This window comes from Brachyhypopomus gauderio, chromosome 1, assembly GCF_052324685.1.
Source record: "Brachyhypopomus gauderio isolate BG-103 chromosome 1, BGAUD_0.2, whole genome shotgun sequence".
NCBI lineage: Eukaryota > Metazoa > Chordata > Actinopteri > Gymnotiformes > Hypopomidae > Brachyhypopomus > Brachyhypopomus gauderio.
Window position 1 is genome coordinate 45,564,872 of NC_135211.1, and position 17,283 is coordinate 45,582,154.

General features: G+C 45.5%; 1 protein-coding gene across 20 annotated transcripts in view; it reads left to right on the forward strand.

Annotated features, from left to right (window-relative positions):
• Positions 1–17,283, forward strand: part of LOC143522031 (neurexin-1a-like) — a 245,417-nt gene that overhangs the window by 77,660 nt on the left and 150,474 nt on the right. For all 20 annotated transcript variants that reach the window (XM_077015672.1, XM_077015699.1, XM_077015724.1 and 17 more), the window contains 2 exons: positions 3,155–3,596; positions 13,243–13,626. In XM_077015672.1, coding sequence (XP_076871787.1) covers positions 3,155–3,596; positions 13,243–13,626 — 826 coding nt within the window. The remainder of the gene's footprint in view (positions 1–3,154; positions 3,597–13,242; positions 13,627–17,283) is intronic.

A 17,283-nucleotide genomic window follows, 5' to 3' on the forward strand; every position in this document is an offset into this window, starting at 1 on the left:
ACACACACACACACACACACACAGACGCACACACCTTATTCCCCCCCACGTGCGGATCACTGGTCTAAACATGCCGCCATATTTTTTTACGGGCACCTGTAATTGGTTTTAGACAAAAATTGTAAATGCGTCTGAGCCATAGAGTGACATGTTTAGCATGTCCTCGAAAGGTTTCTATTTGAGATCTGTTTAGGTAATTATCTTAAACCAGGCACATTTTGGGACCATCCTTGTGGATGTGATGGGGGTAATGTCAAAGTCCACAATTATCAATTATATAAAGTGTGATGGTTGAGGTATGATTTTAGTGGTTAAGTGTCTTATGTTACCAATAATGGAAGAGCCCAGTACAGTGGTGACCTTTGACATTTACGTGTTACTGGCATTCCAGTTCATGTTATTGTAATTTCACTGTTCTGCTGGTTTTATTAGGTGGTTTAGATGCTGGAATTTGTCTGACATCTTGTATAAACCTTATATGAAATATAACCCTATGTAGTTGTATTACCCATGAGCCCAAGCTAGAACAAATAATCACAAAAAACCTGCAAACATGTTTGATAACTTATTACCCAGCAGTACAGCTGCTTATTAAATACTGAGTTAATGGATCCTATGAACAGTGTTCTGGTTAGTATAGAGTATAGCCACATAGTAGAATCAAATCTGAATTTTGGATCATTGAAGTGCTATTTTTGTTAAATGTTTGTCTTTCAGAGGGTGGGTGCAGTCCCTATGCTACGCATTGTAAATCCTTCCCATATCAAAGTGTCCGCGTTGTCGAACGTTCAACCTAAACACTACTTTTCTGGATATTGCATGTCGAAGCTTATTATATACACTATTCACCTGCACAGTTGGCCAAGGCTGGTAGACACAGCAAATCTTAGCACAGTAGTATTATTCTGGACTCGAGAAAGATGTGATGTGGTACCACTGGGATTTCTGTATCACACTTGCTAGTCATAGAATGGCTCAGCACCATTTTAAAAGCGTGGCAGGATGACTGAAGGGTTATATTGTTCCGGGTCAAATGTCTGATTGCCGTTTTAACCGCGTGTCCCACAATTTCCTGACTACGTTAAGGCTGCGTTTTCAACCTGTTCATTTATAATTTTATGAAATCTGGCGGGGAGCTGCTGTTTTGCGTTGATTTCCTGGGAATAATGTTGGGGTCTCTTAGGGTGTCCTTTAGGCTGTACTTTAGGCTGTACTTTATGGGTAGGGGTTTGTTGTGCGAGTGTGTGTGTGTGTGTGTAAGATTCAGTCCACACACTCTGTAGAGATCTGGGTCATGTACACCTGTGGTGTGCTCAGCTGTGTGTTCTTATTGTGTCTTGAATTACTGCACCTCCCCGCACACACAAACATACAGAATGCACTAGTCGCAATGAACGATGCCCCCCACCCCGCCTGCTCAGGCGGTTTTCCTGGAGGTGAGTAGCTGTTCCCTGCTGGCGGTGCCGGGGTTGAAATCGGCACAGTGGCGCCACCGTGGATCTCTGCACGAGCACACTGAGACCTGGTGGGGGGGGTTTACGTGTGTGGCTGGTACGCAGCGGGGACCGTCTATGTGATGAGCGGATGATTGAAGGCTCTCCTCACGAACCTTTGAAAGGATCTGCTCTGACATGTCAGAGCTGCGCTGGTGTGTGGGGCTGTATCCAGAGGATAGGGACCGTATGACAAGAAGGTACTAGTGTGGAGTGCTGTAGCCAGAGGGTTAGGGACCGTATGACAAGTGGTGAAAAGTGAACAAAAATTAATTGTTTGATTTTATATATTTTTTTCCTTACAGGTTGTGCTTGATATGTGTTCTTTGATAGCTGTAAATTATCTTTGTATGTTTGTTTTGGTTATATATTTATAGAGCCCTAAGTTCACAGGAAACATTGGTTATTTAATTGTACTTAGCTTCTATGTTAACATTAGATCAGTAAAATACCGGTGCCTCAAGCAGCCTCCAACACTACAGTGACGTTTGTAATTTCAACAAAACGTTTTTGACAAAAGCAAGAAAGCCGGTGTTTGTTTAATTTAAATCCACACCATAAATTAAAAGGAGAACATGCATAGGATGGATATATTTTAATGTTAACTTTTTTAATATACAAAGTAGCACAATGGGATGAAAGGGAATGTGCTTGATGATCATACATAATAGAGGGAAAATCAAGAAGGGGTATATTACTACCAATACACTAAGCTTCAGTGTTCACTGCAAAGTCTTTCTGGTTTTAGGACTTTTACAGTATTTCAGAGTATTCAAATATGATGTATAATATCCCATAAATACAATAAATTTGAATGTTGGTAGGATGTTTGCGTCTCCAGTTATGGATTCTTCAAAGATATTGCAGGATGGCATTTCTAATTTTGTTAGATTTGAGTTCACTGAGCTCTGTTACGCTGCGTGACAATATTGTTTGACTTGTCTCCATAGCAACAGTAAGAAGCAATGAGTTCTGGCATTTAATTCTCGATGTTATCCAGTTAGGGCACATGATACTGAAGACAAAAGTGTCTGATAATTTTTTCCCCTATTTTGGACATTTTTTGGAAAAAGGTTTAGATTTCGCTGTCCATGACACAATGTTCATGGGTGTGAATTTGGTATGGCCCTATTATGTGTGATAAGGAAATGTTTCCAGCTTTTCCATAACTGTGTACTTTGAATTGTTTGGAATTTAATTTATCTTGTTTTTCAGACCCCATTTTGCTGAACTTGGTCCGTATCCTCTGTGTGGGCCGTTTTGTTATGTCACACTTGCTTGGAGCAGGTGTCACCAGCCATCTTCACTTCTTCCGCAACTTTCGATAACACGCCGTTCATCTACGAATGCTAATTTGCCAGTTTATTATGTTCACTGAAGCAGGCAGCTTGACAAACTTCACTAAAAGTCAAGCATGGGTGTAGACATAGTCCCAAAAAATGAAGTTGTCCTTATGAGTGATGAGTGGTCCTCCAATGAGCACCATGCATATTCACAAATAACACCTAGCAGAATATATTCTTATAGTTTAAGTTCAGCAAACACAGTTTTGATGAGATGCACTTCAGACATGGTGTAGAGTTCAGAGTCTGGTTCTGTCACAAGCCTACGAGTGCAACGCGTCCTCTTTGTCTGTTGACTCTTTGCATGTCGTTTGGCAGGTGGTGTACAAAAACAATGACGTACGGCTCGAGCTCTCCAGATTGGCCTTGCAGGGTGACCCCAAGATGAAGATCCACGGAGTCGTTGCTTTCAAGTGCGAGAACGTGGCCACTCTCGACCCCATCACGTTCGAGACCCCCGAGGCCTTCATCACCCTGCACAAGTGGAACACCAAGAAAACAGGCTCCATCTCCTTTGACTTCCGCACGACGGAGCCCAACGGTCTGCTGCTCTTCAGTCATGGGAGGCCAAAGCAGCAGACCAAGGAGGTCAAGAGCCCCCTCGCGCTGAAGGTGGACTTCTTCGCCATCGAAATGCTGGATGGCCACTTGTACCTGCTGATGGACATGGGCTCGGGCGCCACCAAGACGCGGGCAGTCAACAAGAAGGTCAACGACGGCGAGTGGTACCACGTGGACTTCCAGAGGGACGGGAGATCAGGTATGACCCTCTCCATCTTTCTTGAGAAGCACTCGAGTGGTTTGTCAGTAATCCCAAATTGTTAGATTTGTCGAATTTGTTGCCCATATATGTATACCAGAAAGCACAGGGATATGCGGCCTGCTTCTGCTGTTAGTCTCACCAGCCTAATCATGCTCACGTTCATCAGACCCCTATTCCAGAGGCTTTGACTTTATCCGTCCCCTGATGCTTTCTTACCTTAAATAAATTAGAACGTCCCATATTTTCAAAAAATACATTTCCTCCTTAGCTCATTGCAGCTGCGTCAGGAAGGGAGTCAGGAAGTTGAACAGACAAAGCCGGGCAGACTTCCCTGCACCCCCGGCGGAGGTATCTGCTCCCTCCACCCGCCTAACGTCCTCCACCAGCTTCCACCACAACTCCCAGTCTGCTGGCAATGTGCTCTACCTTGATTTGCTTATCTAAGCAGCAATTAGTTAGCGCACACGCTCGTGGCCAAGACCTCGCCAATGTCACACCGCAAATCAGACCCGCCCCTGCCGCCCATGTTACCCCACTCCATCTCAAGAGCCGGGAAATCACATTAGCCGTTTCATTACCCCCGAAGCCGTGCGGGCAGGCGTGGACCCGAGTCTCCTCCGCTGGTGGAGGACTGGCACTCCGTCTGGAGCTGTGTCAGGGCTCTTTAAATCACCCGGTTCCACTTCGGTTCTCGGCGTGTCGTGGTGCAGCAGGAACATGCTGAATGGGTTTGAGTGCTTGTGTTTCGGACCACCCTTGGGAATCGGGGCAATCACTCCTAATAAGGTCTGAGTTTGAGCTTTAAAGCAGTGCAACTCTGATTGAGTCATTCATTCACTGCCTTTGATGTGATTGGCCTTGGTATCCAGATTCAGGAATATATCAGAATCAGGAAACAAATATTGTGATTCAATATTGTGGCTCAGATCTCAGTCATTCTTACCTCTTTGCAATTCATATTAACACAGAAACTCTAGTTCTAAGATTTTGAGTTCTAAGATTAGCTTATGTACGTGTTAACATTCAGGCTATAATTAAGATATCTGTGCAGTACTGGATAGACCCCTTTAAGGTCACCAAACACTCTGAGGCACATTGTTAAGATCACCAAACACTTTGAGGCACATTGTTAAGATCACCAAACACTTTGAGGCACATTATTAATGTCACCAAACACTCTGAGGCACATTATTAAGATCACCAAACACTCTGAGGCACATTGTTAATGTCACCAAACACTCTGAGGCACATTGTTAAGATCATCAAACACTTTGAGGCACATTGTTAATGTCACCAAACACTCTGAGGCACATTGTTAATGTCACCAAACACTCTGAAGCACATTGTTAAGATCACCAAACACTTTGAGGCACATTGTTAATGTCACCAAACACTCTGAGGCACATTGTTAATGTCACCAAACACTCTGAGGCACATTGTTAATGTCACCAAACACTCTGAGGCACATTGTTAAGATCACCAAACACTTTGAGGCACATTGTTAATGTCACCAAACACTCTGAGGCACATTGTTAAACATGTCTAACCCATGTGTTAAAACACAAGTACATAAGTAAAACACACAAAATCTTCCTGGTGGATTGAAGTTACACCAAATAAAAATACATGTTGCATCATATTTTTGGCCTCGTTATTCTCTGAGGCCCTTCTGTCTGTGAAGAGGGTGCAGTGTTTATAGACGGTCGAACTGTTTTCAGTGTTTTCAGAAGAAATGTTTTGGAGAATGACTCAAAACAGACTGCTAAATTTGGCCTTGAGAGGGCCCGGGTGCTCTTCACTGCCTAACCATTCAATATGCAACGTTTAACATGCAAACCAGACAGGTATGAAGAAAGCTGTTGAATATCAACTTCTTAATAGGACTCTTGTCATAATCTGAGTATTGGCCTTAATCTAATTTCATGGTGCATGTACATGTTCTTAAAATCCATTAATCCCAATCACTCTTGCTAAAGCATAATACCATTTCAACATTGACTGAATTACAATCCCAGTCAGTATTCTCACTGGAACATGTCACCTCACACTGGGTGAACCCAAATCCCACCCTCAATGGAATATAATCCCAGGCCAAACCCTGGCTGACACAGTTCCATCCCCCTCATCCACTGGAGCGTAATGCCATCCGGCTGCATCTAACACTGTCTTGCCATGAAGAGCTATGTGAAATGGTATTAAAGATTAATAGATTCTATTTCACATTAATAATGAATCAATTCTATTTTGGTCTGTCATGAGGAAGGTACTTTGGTGATCACAGTTCTCCAAGTATCACATTACCGAAGCAAAATCTTCTGGATTCTGATCATCTCCAGTGGTCCCATCCCACCCTAAATCCGTTTTGTGTTTTCCTTCCTTGCTTTACGAATTCTTTTATCTCGTTCCACATCTCTTCCATTTTGTTTGACTTCTTTCCTTCCCTCTCTCCGTCTCTCACTCTCTCTGCTCCGCTCGGCCTGTGTTGCTATGGAAACCCGAGCCCGTCTCTCCAAGGAGCATGTCTGTTGGTGCACTGTGCTTTGCCTGAGATGCAGGATAATGCAATTGATGCCTGTTTTTCTCCCGCCTCAGACCGGTGACCTGGGTGTGTTGTGTAGCCCACGCTGGTCCTAGCTAACTCAGGAGATGGGAGCAGGGTTGTGGAAACACCCACTGGGCCAGAAGCCCCCCCCCCGCCAAACATTGAGTCATCTGCACCAGTACAGAAGCAATTCAATAACGAGTCCATTAAACAGAGTCGTATTATGTTTTATGCCTTAGCCTTGCAATGCATCCAAGCCTCCAGCAGTCTGTGCCAGCCAGGGACAATCAGGGTGTTTGTCGTTTTCATTTCCCGTCATCCTTCCACATAAACAGGTTCATTTATCACGCTTTATCAAATCTCTGATGTTGATGGCACAGTTTTGTCTGATAAACTCTGAGCGGCGCTCAGCATTGTCCCAAAGAAAAGATTTATGTAGAAAAACACAGACAGGGAAACCGTGTAAACGTCAGATCTGTGCTCATCTATGCCTGCTAGCTATTGTGGCAGGGATGGTGTTAAAAAAAAAAAAAAACACAACAAAAAACAACACACACTGCCATTTGTCTTGGGACCTCTGACTCTTGCTTAATAATGCATTGCATTGGAAGTAACATTTAAATCACCCATCCCAGGGGTGGGAGAGTCCTGTCGGGAGTGGTGCAGTGGGCATTGCAAGCCCAGTCTCAGATGCTTTATTAATGAATGCTGTGCACGCTTTCCCCTGAAGGAGCAGTAGAAGATTCCAGCTGTGGGCCGTTCTCCTCTGGGCCATGTGTGATTATCCAGCGGGGAGTGGTCTATAGACGTATGGGGAGTTTACCTAGAACTAACACAGCAGGTCCCACTTATTAAATGGAAACAGCAAATCTGCACACTTTGGTTCATCATTGTTTTGGAAGTTTCCATATTAATTATGCATTTTGTGTTTCTGGGCGGTTTTCATCACCCTCAGCTCCAGTTAAACTCTGTGATGGCCCAGACAATTCCAGGTGTCTTTCCTTCGATAGCTCACCCAGCCGCCAGTGTCCCCAAAGTGGTGGGAGCTCAGCTCAAACCACGTCATTATCACACATGCCCACACCGCGACTGGCACATGTTCTCCAATAACGACGCTCCGCTACCTGCCGCAGGAAAAGTCAGGAATGCATGACGTTAAGAGCCAAGTGGCACTCACACAGATACAAACGGATGTGACCCGTTTCACGTAGGGCTGGTGAATTTGACAGAAGAGCCACTCTGGAGAACGAATTTACTGACAGGGGAATGCGGCCCAACGGGTGCATTGTGAAAGGAGTTAGTAGCGTCTGGCATTGTGTTTTAGACATGCTCGATTAGATTTGCTACTCCTAGAGTCTCTCGCCGTCGATTTTAACTAAGGGAGCGTGGCCGACGGCTTCCACGGAGGCTTCTGCTAGCTCATAACCCACACGCGCTCCCGTGTCAGGCCCCAACTTAACTGGATTTCCATAATCCCCTCTGAATACGCCTCGGAACTCCAGGCTCAGGACAGCGAAGATGCCAGGCAGGAAGAGATGAAAGTCAACATTATACAGAGGCAAAAGGTCAGGCCTGCATGCACCAATGAGAGCGTTTCAGATGGATCGAACGAGGGGAACATGTCTGCTGTGCCTTTGTCGCCAGAAAGCCGCATTTATTCAGCGTTTTGTTATATCAGCTTTGTCATTTGTTGCGTGCTCTCTCTCTCTCTCTCTCTCTCTCTCTTTCTTTCTCTTTTTTCCCATTTGTATATCCTGCTTTTGTCATTAATCCTTTGTTTGAAAATCTCCTTTATCTGTCTCTTTCGCCATTGTCGGCCATCATTCTTCAACACCGGCTCTGACATTGTTTTTCCAACAGTGTTATTGACTGAATTCTCCCCTCTGCCTGTAAGTAATTCTCCCCAGCCTCGGGTGAATCAATCGTTTGGGTTTTCCACGTCACCCCCAATGGCGCATCATTCAGGCCCTCGAGGGGAGCTATTGGGCTTTATGGCTTCAAAAAAACATAACTCAACTTTGATTACACAATTTCCCTCCGGAAGACTAGCAAGAGAGTTGGGAGCTGAGGCGAGATCTCAAGGAGTCTGCCGTTCAAACGTCGACAGTGCCTATATATCAGCGTAGGTGGGTGCGGAAGAGAACAACCACAACACGAATGCTAAGGAGATGCGAGAGAAACACTCTCCGTTCCTCTTTTGTTTACTCTCGTCCTTTAAACCACACATTCAGGACGACCGTTTGCTTCGCCATGTTGGTTCCCTCCCCCAAGGCCTGATGGTTCAAGAATTTTCAAAGAGGACTTTTGGTTTTCGCTTTGTTAATGACCTATGAGCTAAAGCAAGACTTCTGGACCAAATTCAAATAGACTCCATGGGTGATAATTTAAAAAACAACAACATTCATTTACTTAGCTTTTTACACCCATGACAAGTTGATGTGTCTCTGATGCTGTGCTATATTTAGTAAGTAAGTAAAGTAGTAATTCATATTGGAATGAAAACATTGAAATTAAATATTCCTGATGCATATGGAAGGTATAGATGATGATTACTGGAAAGGAAATATACAGAATTCTGACCTATACTTTAGAGCAGGGGTACTCAACTGGCGGACCACGGTCCGGATCCGGACCCGAACGCAGTCCTGTCCGGACCCAATCTCATTCCTCATTAACTGGATACGGACCAAAAAAAAAAACGGAGCATTTATTTCAGGGCTATTGGAAAAACACTCAGTCACGAGTGTTACGTTCGCCACCCCCGCTCAACAACTTACGTTCGCCACCCCCGCCGCACCGGACCTCAGGTCACAGGTATCTGCCAAAATTGGACCGCGGACAAATTTAGTTGAGTACCCCTGCTTTAGAGTATACAGAAGCTATTTTGATGCCCACACAGAGTGTAACTTGAAAGTTTGTGAACCACCATGGTCATTGTTTTCTAAAAACATTTTTTTTATGTTATGAAATTAACATCAATCAATCAATCAAATTTTATATATATAGCGCTTTTTACAACAGTTGTTGTCACAAAGCAGCTTTACAAGTGCCGAGTCCTAGCCCCCAGTGAGCAAGCCAAAGGCGACAGTGGCAAGGAAAAACTCCCTAGTTTTTTGCATGAGGAAGAAACCTTGAGAGGAACCAAGACTCAGGGGGGGAACCCATCCTCCTCTGGCCGACACCGGTCACCATGACAACAACAACAATTTAGACAGAAAGAAGAGAAAGAAAAGGAAAAATATGTAATAATGTCCATCATGGTGTAGGCATCCGGTTAGGCAGGAGGTGGCTGGCCCAGGATGGATCGCTGGTCTCCTCATCTCATTATTCCTCAAGCAGGCGGGCAGCCATGTGGAGAAATGAAACAGGGAAAAAACATCTAAATCTGATTTTATTAAACATACCTTACAAATAAGGAACATGTAAAAAATATATATATATTTTCATTATTTACAATAATTTTTCAACGAAAGGTATTTGTCTCCCAAAAAACTGAGAATCGACCAAATGCTAAAGTATGTGAACTCTTTCTTAGTAGCTAGTCGCACCTTCTTTTGTAACCATTACTTCAACCAAACGTCATAATTCAATAATTCAATTTTGTACTCATCTGTGCAGAGAACGGACTTCCAGAAAGCCTCTGGTTTGTCCGAGCGCTCTCTGGACAGATGATTCAATAATTCAATTTTGGGCTCATCTGTCCAGAGAATGGACTTCCAGAAAGCCTCTGGTTTGTCCGAGTGCTCTCTGGCAAAGTTAAAACAGGCAACTTTGGTCTTTCTTGAGGGCAGAGGCTTCCTTCTAGAAACTCTCCCATCAATGCCATGTCTATTGATTTTTCACATGATTGTAGATGCATGTACATTTATCCCAGATGCTGCCAGAGAGGTCTGCAACTCTCTGGAGGTGATGTGTGGCTCGGCCTTTTCCTGAATTATTATTATACTGGACAGTGGTTTGGTTGGTTTCCTCTCCATTTTAATCAGCGTGGCTCAAATCTTTACCAAAGATCTTATTTGATTGGTCTGCCTAAATTATTATTTGAGCACTCCCATGTGTTTCATCTGAATCTTACATAATTGACGTTACTAACGCAGCTGTGGTTTACTTTTGCACATGCTCTGATTCCATGTTTCATGTAGTCTGCTGGCAACTCACACATTTCCCTCAAAACAAGTAAATGGAATTGATGAACATAAACCTGACATGTCATATACAAACACTGGTGATGATTAAAAAATCTTAACTACTCAAGCAGCACTGAATATGTTTCATTCCTAATTTGACATAATTGATAAATTTTTATTTATTGGACATGTGATCCCGTTCTGCGACAGCTGTTAATTAAATGTCCTTCAAAATGCATTATCTCGTCATCTCTTAACATAGTAAAACAAAAGAAAGTCGAGTTGCTATCAGAAATTGAAAACCCTGCTTTCAAACGGTGGGGCTGTGTCAAGAAACAACCACAAACTTTTAACATGGTTTGTTGATTGGCTCACATTGCTTCTGAAAGTTTGCATGCTGAAAACCACACAGCTGTGTGTGCAGAAGGCTTCTCCTAAAGTGCATTTGCCTCCAGCTCACCTCATTTTTGCTCACAATTTCTCATTATTTGAGCATTTTTAAACCATTAAACAATTTTTTAAACCATTATTAAACCATTTGCCTATAACCTTAAAATATTCATCATGTTTTCCATGAGTGTTAGTATTCTGGATTTCATCTGCTTTTCTACAACCATACTGGATTCGACTTCATTATTTCCTGTAAATATTTGCTCCTAGCTGGTTTCCGAACCCGCCCTGCAATAGCCAATTGTTCTCTTCCACATTTGTGTCAAAGGCATGTGAAAGGCCAGAAGAGGCTTTTCTGTGGGAGCCCAAATCTGCAACCTCCACTTTGACTAAGTCCTGAGACCTGGGGCCGACACGCTGGAACCTTCCGTGGTAATGAGCTTGATGAAGTGGGACTCATTAGCCTACTATGTGGGGGGCGCGTGTGGCCGTGGGCCCCTGCTGCGTTTGCCAGGAGGCGGAGCCTGTGCCAGGCTGACAGCTGTGCCTGCCCTTCCGCCTGGGTCACCGCCAGTCGGAGCGTGTCGACCGACTCTTGGTCGCTGTCTGCTGGAAACTGCCTCGGTCCTGTCACACTGCACCATTATCTTATTATAATAATAAAAAAAATTAAGCAGATGCAAATTAGTCTAGGGACTGACAGACTAACAGTAGCAAGTACAGAAGTCTGAGTAATTGGGAAAAACATACCCTCACTAATGCATGAAGGGTCACAAGTGGTACGGCAGTTTGCTTTCATCCTCTTGTGGAGGTTCTTCCATCCCCACACCCAGCATATCCTCCTCTGGGCGAGGGTCGTTCACGCCGTAGGATAGCCCAGTCCAACGGCCGATTTTCAGTGGGTTCCTTTGCAGCTGCTGTAGCTCACCTGGTAAAGCATGGGGCTGGTAACACTGAGATCATGGGTTCAAATCCCAGGGAGTGCATGTACTGTCATACTGATAAATATGTAATTAGCTCTGGATGCGAGCGTCTGCCAAATGTCGTGACTGTACTCGTGATGTGACTGTTGAGCTCTCCTCTGGTGTGTTAGTTCAGACTCCTGTCCTGCTGTGTTTCTTGTACTGAAGGCAAAATAATGTCTTAATGGTCTCTGGTTTTAGGCAGATGCTGACCCCAAAAGTACCAGTGGGGTTTCCTAATATAGATCCGAATATCCACAAAATTAAATGGACATTCTGCACTTCGTGATCCGCGTAGCTATCGTTTTATTAATGATCCAGCGCCATGGAACATAGAACTGAAAACAAACGGCTTTCCTGTTCAGTTACTTAAGGACTGTGACTTAACTGCATTTTATGCCATCCACTGTTTAAATGGCGTGTTCATTAGATACTAATGTGGGACAGCTAAGGCTTGTTAATGCATGTAATGCATATAAAATTATGCAAATCGTAGAAAATGCAAACTGCTCAATCTGCTTCTCTTATTCCCCACCGCGTCTTGTTGGTCGACTACATCCGGCCGTTGGTTTGAAAGTACAAAGAACGCAAGGTTTTGCTGTTTAGCTGTTTGAAGTGCAGACGCCAACTCCTTGGGGACAGATTAAAATATATTCGGAAGCACTTGTCGCTGAGTGGATCTTTACGAGTAGCTATGAGAGAGAGAGAGAGAGAGAGAGAGAGAGAGGGCAGTAGAGAGTGATGCGTGTCTCTCTCCCCTGGTTGGTGCAGAACACTGAGACCAGCTGCTCTGTGTATAGATTGCTGGCAGTGGGGTGTGGCAGCAGCACATGGCATTAATTAAAGATCCACAATGGCTAGTATATGAAGATCAAAGGCATCCCCAAGCAAAGGCGTCACCGGGCCCCAGCCTGACCCTGACGTGTTGTGATGCATCGCCGGTGTCTGCCGCTCATGTGTCTTATGTGTTGCACGATTTGTCTCGGGTCTCGATGTCGCGTTTATGTGTCAGAACTGTCCGCCTTTTCGCTCGCCAGGACTTCCTTGTAAAAAAAAAAAAGAAAAGAAAAAGGTTGTAACTTTAAGAAGAAACCTCATAAAAAAGTTTAACAAATAAATCAATAAAGATACATGGGCTCTAAAAGAGGGACTGGCTTTGATCCTGAAAGACGGAGGGTTGCTCTAATCAGACGTCAGCCTTGCTGGAGTGGGTTGATGGTCGTCTCTCTTCTTGGGCGTTTTACCAGCGCGGCCAGCGAAGTGGCGGGAAAGCAGAGGCACGTCTGCGCACGGCGGCGAATTGTACAATCCCCCCCCCCAACCCCATCGCGGTCCGATACCGAAAGCTCATACATGATTAGGCAAACCACGCGATGCACGCTGCAGTGTTGGGTCGATACGCACAGTGACGTCGTATTGATTCGAAACACTAATTAAACATATTTTCGCCACATCGACTCTTCGACTGACTGCTTTTATTTTTAGAGACTGCCAAAGTAGTGGCAGCAATTACAGGAGCATTTAGTCCCCTTCATTTTTCCTCCGTTTGTATCGACGGTTACGATGGGCGTGGTTTTGTTGTACGGCTGTCACCAAATCTCCTCTGCCTTTCCGCTCACCAGGTACCATTTCCGTGAACACCATCCGCACACCCTACCAAACCCCGGGAGAGAGCGAGATCTTGGACCTGGACGACAACCTGTACCTGGGGGGCCTTCCGGAGAACAAGGCGGGCCTGGTGTTCCCCACCGAGGTGTGGACGGCCCTGCTGAACTACGGCTTCGTGGGCTGCGTGCGCGACCTGTTCGTCGACGGCCAGAGCAAGGACGCACGGCGCATGGCGGAGGCCCAGAAGGCGGCCGGCGTGAAGCCCTCCTGCTCCAGGGAGGCCCCTAAGCAGTGCCTGAGCAACCCCTGCATGAACGCCGGCGTCTGCCGGGAGGGCTGGAACCGCTACGTCTGCGACTGCTCCGCCACCGGCTTCCTGGGCCAGTCCTGCGAGAGAGGTGAGCTTGGTTTGGGTTTTGGCAGAGGGTGGAAGGTTGCACTAGTTCCGGGAGGCGTTCCGGAGTGTTCCACGAGACCGAGATTGGGTGGGCCCGACTCCGGGCATCGTGTCAGGCCTGAACGCTCTTCTCCTCCTGGTGAAGGGCGGAGGAGGGTGTTGAATCGAGGGCATATGAGTGGCCATCATAAGAGGCCCACGCTCTCTGCAGAGACACCGGGGCAGCTGTGTGCTGTGCAGACTGTCATGCGCCACAGAGCCCAATCTCCTAGTATCCATACCATAGCTCTGAGTCATTAAAGCGGCTGGCAGTTTGTGTTTTATGGGCAATGAAAACTTTATGCTCAGTACAGCATTAATGATATCATGCGGTGGACAGTTGTTTTGTGTGTTGTGAAATTCAGCGTGACAAAATGACTGCGTGCCTTTCATTCATTCTGTTGGTCTTATCTTTATGTGTGCAAACCCCCTTGACATAAAAGCTTTTCTATATAAATTGTGGAAATGAGTCTTTGTAGTAACCGAAAGATAAACTGCTTACAGCCTCCCTTGATGCTCTGTAAGAGTTGGTTTATTAGTAGGCCAAATTACATTTGAGTTTTCTGAAAGGAAAAAAAAAAGCAGTGATGACCTGCCAGCTCTCATGTCATGGTGCTGCCCACATCTGTGGAAAAGCTTAATTGGTTTAGAGTTCCTGAATCTGCCTTTCTGTGTCTGTGTGAGCTGCAGGGAGGGGGAGTGAAGGAGAGGGAGAAAGAGTGACAGAAGAAGAGAGAAAGAGAGAGAAAAAGAGGAAGGGAGAGATTGTTGTCCCTGGAAGTGTAATTAGGCAGAGCTCATTCCCACTTGGCTGACAGGTGCCTGAGAGGCAGTGTCTTGCCTGAGAGGCACTCTCCTGTTTGAGAGGCAGTGTCTTGCCTGAGAGGCACTCTCCTGTTTGAGAGGCAGTGTCTTGCCTGAGAGGCAGTGTCTTGGCTGAGAGGCACTCTCCTGTTTGAGAGGCAGTGTCTTGCCTGAGAGGCACTCTCCTGCTTGAGAGGCAGTGTCTTGGCTGAGAGGCAGTGACTTGCCGAACTCCCTGCATGCGTACGACGACAGATGTTGCTGTTTATTGTAAAGGCGTCACCACGCACGCCTAGCGGGCTCTCGGAGCGAGACGCTTGCAAACCTCCGCTCCTCTCTTCTGCTTTCATCTCTGGCTGGCCTGCGGAGGAGGCGTGAAAGGCCACGCTCCACGCTGCTCGAGAGACAGAGCGACAGGCCCGGCAGCAGAGAGGCGGGTGACCGCACTTTGGCCAACATGTCCAGCCCACATGCCCGACTTGCCTGGATAAGAGCCCTCTGAACTCACTTACTAAAACAGGCAGATTAACCCAGCAGGTAATGAAGAGGGGCCCAGGCTGTGAACACACACACACACACACACACATGTGCATTCACACATACACACACACACACACTAAATGGCCACTTTCTTAGAGACACTTTCCCTTTCACAATTAGAGCCTCGCTGTAGGAAAATTAGACACATGATCCCAGAGTGTAGCATAAATTCAGGTGAGCAATGACTGGAACTGTGGATCAGTTTCAGTGTGAATCCACATTCGAGTGGGAAAATCTGATCGTCACATGAGGTATGCTCATCTGTGCTAGACCAACTGGGACGGGTTGCCAACCAGGTGAGACAGTGTTGAGATAATACTGAGAATTTGTTGAGGGTATATGGAAAATGTCGAGAATATACTGAGAATGTGTCGAGAATATAATGAGAATGTGTCGAGAATATAATGAGAATGTGTCGAGAATATAATGAGAATGTGTCGAATATATACTGAGAATGTGTTGAGAGTTTACTGAGAATGTGTTGAGAGTATGCTCAGTGTGTTGAGTATGCTCAGTGTGTTGAGTATGCTGAGAATGTGTTGAGAGTATACTGAGAATGTGTTGAGAGTATACTCGTTCCTTAGCACAGATGGGCTACAACAGCAGGTGCCCAGTTCGAGGGTCGTTGCTGTCTAAGGGAAAGAGAAGGTCAAGACTTCAACACCTGGATCACTGATCTGTGGAGAAACATCACCTGGTCAGGAGAATCCAGATTTTGTTTGCACCATGCTGACAGGAGGGTCAGAATTTGACACAAGCAGCATGAATCCACGAGTCCTGTCAGGTGTCAACAGTTCAGGCTGGGGAGGGATGTGTTCTTGGTTCACCCTGGATCCTCTGATACCTGTGGATGGGTGTTTGAACAGTAGGGCTCACATAAGCCAACCAAGTCCATCCCTTAGTATAGTTGTGGATGGGTTCCAGGAACATGACAGTGAGTTCTCATTCCTTCCCTGGCCTTCAGTCTCCAGATCGTAATCCTACAGAGCATCTCTGCGATGAGTTATAGTATTCTGTTCAGGGCATGTCAGTACTGCCATCTAATTTGCAGCAACTGCGAAAAAGCTATCCTGTCCACGTGGGCCGAGATTCCAGCAGAACGATTTCAGCACTTAGAGGAATCTGTTCCACAAATGAATTGCTACATATGGCCAAATAACTCAAACAGGCTTTATTTTCTGACAGGGGCATGGGGATTCTTATATTTGCCCCTCCACTTTACACAGAGCTGGGGTATTAGGTACACCGACAGAGTCAACTACACTATGAGATAGAGCCACGCAGGAAGGTATGAGGAATACATTTTGTCCCCCCTTGCGAAAAAAAAAAATCTTGTGTCAGTAATCCACTCTGCTCCTTTTGTTAAGTAATAAATCAGGCCCTCTTCTATTAAACTCGACATCGTTGTGAATCACTTTATTTTTGCAACACCATGCAAGATTTCTCCCAAAATATGCCCACCTCTCTCTCCACGGTTTGTCAGCTCCCATACAGTCCCAGGATGGATATGTGCCCTGTGCTGAGTGTCATTTATAAAGGAGATGGTGTCTGCCTGTCCCAATCCCCTTAGGTGGACCCCCCCCCTCCCCTCTCGCTTGCATTACACTCTGGCTGTGATTGGTCCTCCTCACTTTAATGCATATCTATTGGTCTCCACCGAGTGCTCCCTTCAACAGACGCTCTCTGAAAAATGGCTACCCAGAACTTATAGGGTTTACTGGCTGCTTTCTGGAGTAAAGGATGGGGGACCTTTGATGGTTCTAGCTTTGGAAATGGGTTTCACTGCAGATCTCTGTTCTTCACACACACACACACACACACACACACACACACACACACACACACACACACACACACACACACACACACACACACACACATATATATGCACAGGCTATTTAGAAAATAAGTAAAACCCTTAGATTTAACATCAGAGAGGAACAATGCAGCTGTCTGTATTGCCAGTGTACACACACACACACACACACATGCCTGAGGTGTTTATTGCGACTTATATAAGACGGCAGATTGACTATGCAGTGCCAGACATGTGGGTGTCAGAGACATCCCTCTCTCCCTTCTTATCTCTCTCTCACTCTTTGTCTCTATTTCTTTTCCTCTTTTTTTCTCTCTTTCTTTCGCTCTCACGCAGTCTTCATTTCTTTTTTCTCACTGTATCTCTCACTCCACCCTTCCCCTCCGTGTTCGGACTAGGGTTGCAGCGGTAACCGGTTTCACGGTATACCACGGTATTAAAATGCACGGTTATCATACC